This window comes from Pinus tabuliformis, chromosome 6 (genome assembly GCF_031772625.1).
Source record: "Pinus tabuliformis cultivar Carrire ecotype Pingquan chromosome 6, CPIR1, whole genome shotgun sequence".
Classification (NCBI taxonomy): Eukaryota; Viridiplantae; Streptophyta; class Pinopsida; order Pinales; family Pinaceae; genus Pinus; species Pinus tabuliformis.
Genome location: NC_142292.1, coordinates 1,194,229,833 through 1,194,239,240, shown reverse-complemented (window position 1 = coordinate 1,194,239,240; position 9,408 = coordinate 1,194,229,833). Strand labels below are relative to the sequence as shown.

The window sequence follows — 9,408 nt, the reverse complement described above, 5'->3', positions numbered from 1 at the left end:
GCCTCTTAGGAACAAAACCACCTTGATTCTCAGAGATGAGGGAGGGGAGAATAGATTTGAGTCTGTTGGCAAGGATTTTAGTTATGATTTTGTAGGAGACATTACAGAGGGAGATAGGACGAAATCGGTTGAAAGAGAGAGGGTTGAGCTCTTTGGGGATGAGGGCTAGGTAGGAGGAATTCATTCCACCTCCCATCTTGCCTTTATGGAAAAAGTTTCTAACTGTTCTGATGTAATCCTTTTTTATGATGTCCCAGTGATTCTTGTAGAAATCCACAGTGAAGCCATCTGGCCCGGGGCTTTGTCTGAGGCCATGTTGCGAATCGTTTGCTCAATCTCTTCGACAGTGATCTCTTTGTCCAGCTCAGAATTTTGCTCCTCAGAGGTTTTACTTTCCATGGTGTCCAGTATTTCCAAGCCATCGCTGTCTTGCTGTTCCGCGGTAAGGAGATCTTGGAAGTGTGCGGACGCGGCCTCCATTATGTCCTTGTGATTTTTTAATTCTACGCCCTCCACAATAATTTTGTCTATATTATTGCCAGCTCTCCTCATTTTCAAATTGTTGTGGAAAAAGGAGGTGTTCTTATCTCCCGACTTTAGCCATAGACACCTTGACTTTTGCCTTTGTTCTTCTTCTTCTATTCTGTTCAGCTTGTAGAGCTCCTTTTGGAGTTCCGTCTCTTTGAGTTGCTCCTCTTCCGTATCTTGTCTGCTGTCTTTCTCTTCTTCCCACTGCGTGAGCCTATCTTGGAGCGTTGATTTAGCTCTTTTCTCCTCTATAGATTTAGTTTTGGCCCATTGCTTTATGGCTGAGCGCAAGATTTTTATTTTGGTTTCCCAAACATAGTGCGGAGATCCTATAATCTCTGTTGCCCACTGTTCTTTTATCAGAGCTCGGAATTCTTCCTGGTTGTCCCATGCTCTGTTATATCTGAATGGAAGCGGGCCCAGGTTGGCTCCTTTATCCAATTTTAGAGCTACAGGCTTATGATCTGAAAAGTATCCTTGGATGATGAGGCTTTTGGTGCAAGCAAAATTGGCAACTATTCTGTCTTGGATCAAGATGCGATCCAATCGTTCCTTTATGTTGTTTCGGCCTGCTCTCTTATTGGACCAGGTGAAGCGCCCATTCTGAGGAGGGAAGTCCATCAGGTTGTGGTTTAGAATAATTTCTTCTAGGGCTTCCCTTGAGGGATCCGCCAAGAAGTTGCCCCCATTTTTTCTTCTACGCTTCTTATGAGGTTCAGGTCTCCTCCTAGGATAATGCTTCTGCCTTGGGTCTCCAGGAGATCTGCCGCAATTGACTTCCAGCAAGCATCCTTGTCCCTGTAGTGAGGGGGAGCGTAAACATTGTAGAGAGTGTATTCCTCTGTCTTAGCCGTGTTCTGCAAGTCTGAACGAATCCACCAGCTACTTTGCCTTTGATTTAAGAGGTTCCATTTTTTATTGTTCCAAATGGTACCTAGGCCACCTGAGGCGCCAGATGCGCTAACTGCAATACCTTCATGAGTTCTGCTATTTTTTAGGGAATTTTTGAAATCTTGTTCACTTATTTTGGTCTCCTGGATGAGGAGGAAGTCTGGTTGTTCGGATTTAATGAGGTCGCGGACTGCATTAAGTTTGAGGGAGGAGCCCATCCCCCTACAGTTCCAAGAGACCAGATTCATCATTTAATAATCTTGGCGTGGGTACCTCCTTTCTCTTTCCCTTTTTCCCCGTTTCCTTTCATCTTGTCCAGATAGGTATCCATTGGTTGTTGAATCCCTGTGGTCATTTCTTTTGCTGCCGTCTCATCCCTCAGCTCCTTGTTTGATTTCCTTCCCACTTTTCTTGGGGGTTCTACGGATGTGTTGCTTTCTTTAGACTTGTTCCTGGTTAATATTCTCTCTATTGTGTGAGGAGGGGAGGAAGGGTGGGGGGAAGATGGCGGGGGAGAGGAGGGGATCACGGGGGGGGCTCTAGGGGATGGGGGGGGGGAGGGGAGGATCAGTGTCAGAAAGGGTTTCAAATTGATTAGAGGATAAAGGGAAAGACGGGCCTGGTTCAGAGGGGGGGATGGGGGCTGCAGGAGGGTTCTTGTTGTTTCCTTGTGAGGGGATAGATTCTCTTTTTCTTTACAGTTTCCCAAACTTCTCTGCTGTTTCAGTGTTAGATTCAGAGAGATTTGCCTTTGCTTTACTGCATCTATTAGCGAAATGACCGTACTCATGACATACCTTACATTTGAAGGGGAGCTGTTCGTAGTCGACTTGCTGGAGGTGTGTCCATTGATCGACTCTAAGCTTGATGGCTTCTGGCAATCCTTTTCCTAGATCCACTTCGACACAAATCCTTGCGCATGCATGCATGTTCTCCTTAGGCTCTGATCTGTCGATATACTTCCCTATTCCATTTCCAATTGCTTTCACTGACTCGTCCCCCCAGTAGTGAAGGGGCAGATGCGGGAGCCGGACCCAAACAGGGACAGCATTAGGAACGTCCATCTCCGGGTCGAAGTCGGGGGTCCACTTGTTCAGGTAAAGGCCTCTTGTGTCCATGAAGTATGGGCCATTCCTGAGAGAAGTTAAGTTTCGGTCTTCCACGGATCGAAGAGGAAGGTGAAGAACCCTCGTCCACAGTCCACAAGCGGATTGCTATCTTACCTTGAACCATCGAGTTCCAATTTCTTTCCAATCATCGCAGTGCGAGGGGAGGGCCATAAGCCCGTGAACTGGCCCACTAGGCCTCTGTCTGCAAGGGCTACCGCCGCTCTCCTTGGAAGGGCTGGGGGGAGCGGGATTTCTGGAACCTCATCCATTTTTTTAACGAAACGAGAAGTGACGGGCCTGATTCTCTCCGAAGAGTTCTCCTGGGTTAGAGAGGCAAAGGATTTCATGAGGTCATCCTGATCCGGTCCAGAAGGGCCCATGGCCGCCATGAGCGGGGGAGAAAAGGACTGGGCGACCTAGCAGCAGCGCTGCTAGGCGCAGAAGCGGAACTGAACAAAGGATAACTCAGAAGAGGCTCGGGGTAGGGTCAAGAAAGAACGGGGAGGGGAGGAAAAGGGAACGAGGGCCTGAGGCCAGGCAGGGGCGCAGAGCCTTGCAGCAGGGCTGCAGGGCGCGGGGCGGCGGGGAGGTCAGAGGCCTGTCATGGCCAGGGGGAGGCGCGCGCAGGGTTTCATCTCTTCACCTTCTCTTTAGTCTTAGCAGAATAGGCTTGAGACATTTTCCTTTGAATATTCCTGATTAAAAATGACTCCAATAGAGCTTAAGTCCTTTTCTACTACAATTGCTTCTACAAAGTTAAGAGCCAAAGTTTCCTTTGCAGATCATTTCACAAAAACAGAAATGTTAGTGGGAAAGGTAGCATTATAAGAATCCTTAGTGATTGTATCATGAGGGTGCACATCAGTGGGGAACTTGGTCAAAATGAAAGTAAATGTACTATTAAAATCCTTAACCTTTTCTTTATCCCCCATATTAATATTGTTGAGTTCTTTAAGTAACATGGCAGGATTTTTATCATCGGCAATTTTTTCTAAGAACAATTGTTTAAACTCCCTCCAATTATGGATTGAATTTGGTGGAAGGCCATGGTACCATATTGACGCTCTACCCTCAAATAATCTACAAGAAACATCATCAAAATGTACCTCTAACATTCTCATATGTAAGTAGAATTCATAAATGTTATCTTCAACCTTCACTTTCTTATCTGAGTGTACTTTGTAAGCAACTTTTCTGGGTGATTTGGTAAGCGATGAAGGTTTCCCTTAAGAAAAGAGGCCCTTGGGCCATCCAATCCAATTGGTAATCATATATTCCTTCATTATCCTCCTCCTCTTCACTCTCTAGTTATAAAGACTCTTCTCCTTCACTATGTAGATTTTCGTTATCATTCGGTTGCTAGTTATCTCTCGGTTTTCCATCATCTGAAAAATGAAAGTTATCCCCATATCCCTCCATATTTTCCCCAATAGGTGATGGAATGTCCCCTTGATGAAGATATTCTTCAAATGATTCAACTAAATCTTCAAGGGTTGTGGTAACAAAATCTTCCACTGAAGAAACTAAAACTCTATGGTGGGTTGTCTCTTTCTTTGATTTCTTATGAGGAAGAATAGATGTACAAGAATTAATCCAAGAGCTCTAGCAAATTGACGAGTGATAGGAAAAATCCTTTGGAATTGCCCATAAGTGACTTTCTAAAAATGCTCGGGACCTTGGTGATATGAACCTCCTTCCTTGGATATATTATTTGGAGTTGCGATTGGACAATTTCTACCTTGAACTGAAGGTTCTTTATTTGAATGTGGTGAATTATTAGCCATAAAAAGGTTTCCCTCCTTCTAGTGCTATAATTTTGATGGTGTTGGAAACCGCCAACATACAGGGGGTATCCCAAATATGAAATCCCAACTAGACCTCACACACTTTGGAGTATGAGCCCCATCCGATAAATAGACTCAGATGTCATATTCCGAATGATTTTCCTTGGTTGCAATAAACAACATAAGAGAGTACACATATACTTTCGATATGAGCAAGTAAGTTATCCTTGTGAAGTATTCAATTATTAAGTGTATAAAGGTTATTTCATGGTAGGAAAAGAGAAAGTGAGTCTTTAAGAGAAAAGTAATAGTACTATCCTAATAAAGACACACACATATATTTGAAATATTTTTTAATTATATTGTGAAATAATTCATATATAAACAACAATTGTAAAAGAAAGAGACGTGTGACTCAAAGATCCATACAAAAGCCAATGAAATACTTCATTTTCATTAGTATGTATAAGCATAAACATACACCACAAACAATGAAAGAATAGCCTCACAACATTCACAATATATGCATGAAAGTGCACTGGCTCCAAGAGCCTCAAATAATTGAGTGAAAATCCCAAGATACACCATTACAATGATACACCACTAAGTCCAAAAGAGGAATGTTAAGCCGCCACTTGCTCCTAAAAACAATGATCTTCTCTCATATGCCTAGCTTTAGAAGCCAAGGTGAAAAGTCCTTTACTTGAGCTATGAGGGTGTATTTATAACAAATGAGGTAACTCTCCACCTCCCTTGTGACTCTTGACCTCCCTCATGACTCTTGAGCTCCTATATGACTTTTGAACTTCTATGTGACCTTTGAGCTTCTGCGTGACTCTAGGATTTCTAGTGACATTTCACATTCCATGTGTGACCCTTGGGCTTCCAAAAATGTCATATTTTCTCATTTTTTGAAAATACAATATCACATTCCACAAATTGTGGAAAAATACATTAATAACATAAGGCTTTTGTGGTGATACTTTGAGAAGCCATGATTTGGCGATGGTGACATAAGAGTTAATTATAGTGTATCAATGCCAAGTTCTTCTCTTTGTTGTTGTATTTAACTCTTTATGATAGGTCATGGTTGTACTTGATCTCCATCCACTTTTCATAGTTCAGTGTTCCTTTTTTTTCTTGTTTTATGTTCCCTTTGTGTCTCAACTCCACAAGTGTCTTCTTGCAACATGTCCCTGATGTCCTCCATAAGCATTATCCTTCCATGTTGAGATAATAACACCTAAAAATAAAATTCACTCATGAAAATACAATATAAGTCCCGAAATCACCTAGTCTACCTTGATTCTCATGCAACATACTCACTGTGATGGGACAATGCACAAGGTTAAAGATAGAGGCATTCTTGGGCGCAATATGTAGGATCATGAGGCAAGGAGGCATGATTGGGCACTATGACTGTGCAGTGCATAGTGGATGAGGGAGATGCTCAAGGGACTACGAAGTTGAGCACTACAAGGTTCCATAAGAGGCTCCACTATTCACTTTGATTACGTAGTGCGTAGAGAAAGGAAGGGATGATTAGAATTGTACATTAGGCATTCGCAACCAGTAAGACTGAGTTTCTAAGCACTGTAGTTACTCAGTGAGTAGTCGAGGGAGACTTTCCTATAGGATTGTTCAATGTGTGGTTCCAAGAGGTATATGCATCATCACCATGGCCTAGGAATGTGTAGTGTGCAGTGCTAGCGACTAAAATATGGTTCATTGATTGAACAAGTTGTGAGGATAGTGAAAACTTCAAAAATGACTAAGTGTGAGATCAGTGCAACAAGAAGGTAAGATTAAGAGCATATAACAAGTCTTTAAAATTATCACACACACATAAAATATCAACCACATAACAAGACGATACATAGTACCCAAAATCACATGTATTCATTGAAACAACAACAAAGCGACACTTACCTCCAAGTGTGACACTTTAGAGATACCTTTACGACACACATGTTTACTGCAAAGAGAAAGTGTTCAATACCCTTAGGAATGAGTCCAATGCATGTCCCTATAATATATAATACCTACTAATTAAGGAGAATGTACTGGAGCTTCCTCTTAAAGATGTGCCAAAATTTCCTTTTACATAGGACAGCACTTCCCCTAACAAAAGACAACACTTTAAATTTTCTTTAGAAAGGGACTTGAAAACTTAGAGAAGAAGTATAAAATCACTTGAGCAACTTGAATTGACAGTTCACATGACCAAAGTGAGGCTCCAAAATTTAAATGTAGGCCAAAATTTGGAGGGTGTTGTAGCAATGACAACAGTTTAGTTACTCACAAAATCTTGTGTTGTTGACCCAGTATGTTGAGCTCATGAAATATTTGTAAATGACATTGCTTGAAAATAGAATTTATGTTATTACGACCATGCTTTGTTTTATTTTTTAGTCCCTAATGAAAATTATTGAAGGATTTTGTACAACCCTGAATCTAGGTTACAACTTACAAGTAATGTAACTATGCCATATATCTAAGTATGTTTCAAACAACTTGTCATGCTTGGATTCACGTTTTTTATATGTCATTCCATACTAGTATCATCATCTCTAATGTATTAATATCCATTTTCAACTATATTCCCATGAATATAGTTCATAAGGTTAAGGAAGAACCAATTAGGATTTACATAATTATAGGTTTGTGTATTATGTTAAGGGTGTGCATTTTTTGTAGTGTAGGCTTGCATTTATCCTTATCAAGTAGTACATAATATTAATATGTACAAATTCATGCCATGCCTTCAACATGCATATTCACCTGATGGCATGCATTTTTCCCTAACAGGCTGTGCATTTTCCCCAATGTCTTGTTTTCGTGATATTTCACAAGGATGATGTGAATAATTTGCATAATTTATCTACTAAGGTTTGAAAGAGTCATAAGAGATTTAGAGCTCTGCAACCCTACTGGTGCAGCAGCCATGAGCTAAACTGAACTGCGACCCAAAAACTCTGACGACATCTACAAAGCTACAAACCAGGAGGTCGATAACTAGGTCAGAATGATAGAGGAGGAAGGGGGGAGAGATCCCCTCCTACTGAGATGCGGTGGTAGGGGATTCCCGCCAGAATACAAGTAATCTGAAACTAGCAGGAGATACCAACAAAATGTCAGGACCTGTCCTCGAGGCGTGATGGCAGGCAGGCAGCAGAGGAAAATGTTTACCATGTGCGATGGAGAAACCGAGATTCATCATTCCAATGAACAAACTGGAGCGATACAGAAGCTACATGAAAGACCACGTGCTAATATGTAATTTCATCGGAGTTTGGCCAATGGAGAAGGACCTCACCAAATGGATATAGCAAAAATGGCAACCCAAAGGTCATATCGAGCTCAAGCTGGGAGCTAGAGGCTTCTTCACGGTAATATTCTCCAACCTGCAAGACAAAGAAAAAGTATTTGAAAATGGTCCTTACTTTCATTATAATGTTGGTTTTTTTATGAGATACTGGGAAGAATGCTACGGCCCAGACAAGGAAAATTTTCTGGTAGCCCCAGTTTGGGTCAGGCATTTGGTCTCCCAATGGATTTCTGGGACCCAGAAATACTGGATGGCATTGGAAATACGATAGGCAAATTTGTCAAAATAGCAGAAACAATAAAAAAAGGTGGATACACTTCATATGCGAGAATATGTGTATACATGAACATAGCTAAACCTATACCAGACTCAGTGGAACTAGAATATCATGAAGAGGTATGGCATAAAACCCTAGACTACGAACACATCTCGTTCAGATGATGTAGATGTCATGAGTATGGTCACCTATTTAAGGGGTGTCCAATGAACCTGGAGGAGGGAGAGAACATGCACAAACAATAGAGGAAACATCAAGAAGATAAGGAAGGGTTTCAAGAAGTGAAAAACAAGAGGAGACAAGAAAAAGAAAACCCCAACACATGGAAAAAAGAATATCAAACTCAGCCAAGTAGAATGAACAGCTTTGAAGTGCTGCAGGGAGAAGAAGAAGAAGAAAATGAGGCCCAAACTATGGACTATCAGGAAAAAGGAAAGGAGAGTAGTTCGAGTCAAGGAAAACCAAACCCCAAGAGGAAATCTCAAAGAGAGCTGATAGAGAAAGAGGATAAGGAAGACAAGGAGAAGATGGAAAACACCACAATGGAAATCGACCCAAGCAAGGGAGAGGAATTAAGCATGGAAGAAGAGGTGCTGAAGAAATTGTTGAATGAATGGAGACACCTAGATGAAATATTTATACCAAAAGACCAAAAAAGACTATACAGAGAAACATTCCAACAGTATCAAGCTAAATAGGGACAGGGATAGGTGGAGATGGCAGAACAATTGGGGATGCATCAGGACAAACCCCAAGAATATTCAAATAAAATGAAAGGAGGAAATAAAAGAGGCTAGAGGAACCTACAGGAATCTATACATATTATGGGAGAAATGTTGGTGAATATAGGCAGGGTGGTACCACTATCAGTGGTATACCAACAAATAAACAAAGTATCCCAGTGATAATTACATTCTGGAACATTAGAGGCCTCAATAGTAGAGGCAAATAGAGACATTTAACTAAGAGACTAAGAAAAGAAAAACATCAACTCATGCTGCTACAAGAAACAAAGATTACAGAAGGGAAAATGGAAGATATATTAAGTAAAATAAAACCAAGGTATGAATGCATGACCATAGATGCGAGAGGTAGCGTGGGTGGAATAGCAATATTGTGGAACCCAGCACAGATCACAGTGGACTACTGGAAAGGTATGAAGAGAATCCTCACGAGGCAGTTTCACCTAATAGGAAATAAAGAATGGTTCCTAGTCTCTGCAGTATACAGCCCTCACATTCCAGTGGAAAATGAAAATTTCCTCCAACAAATAAAGAGGTTTAGCCAACTACACAAAGAAAAAAATTGGCTGGTAGCAGGGGACTTCAACTTAATAACAACAATAAAGGAGAAAAAAGGGGGACTACGAAGAGAAGAGTCGGAAATGGAGAAATTCATAGATTTACAAGAAGAACTAAAATTGGTGGACATCTCAACAATAAATGGAAAATATGCATGGAATAATAGAAGGGGAGGGAGCAGACAAATAAC

The 9,408-nt window shown here is 41.2% G+C and overlaps 1 protein-coding gene across 1 annotated transcript; it reads right to left on the bottom strand.

Annotated features, from left to right (window-relative positions):
* Positions 1–243: 243 nt before the first annotated feature.
* Positions 244–1,149, bottom strand: LOC149263027 (uncharacterized). Its single transcript, XM_089385607.1, has one exon. It carries the CDS (start codon positions 1,147–1,149, stop codon positions 244–246), a length of 906 nt encoding a protein of 301 aa, XP_089241733.1.
* Between the last annotated feature and the right edge of the window lie 8,259 nt (positions 1,150–9,408).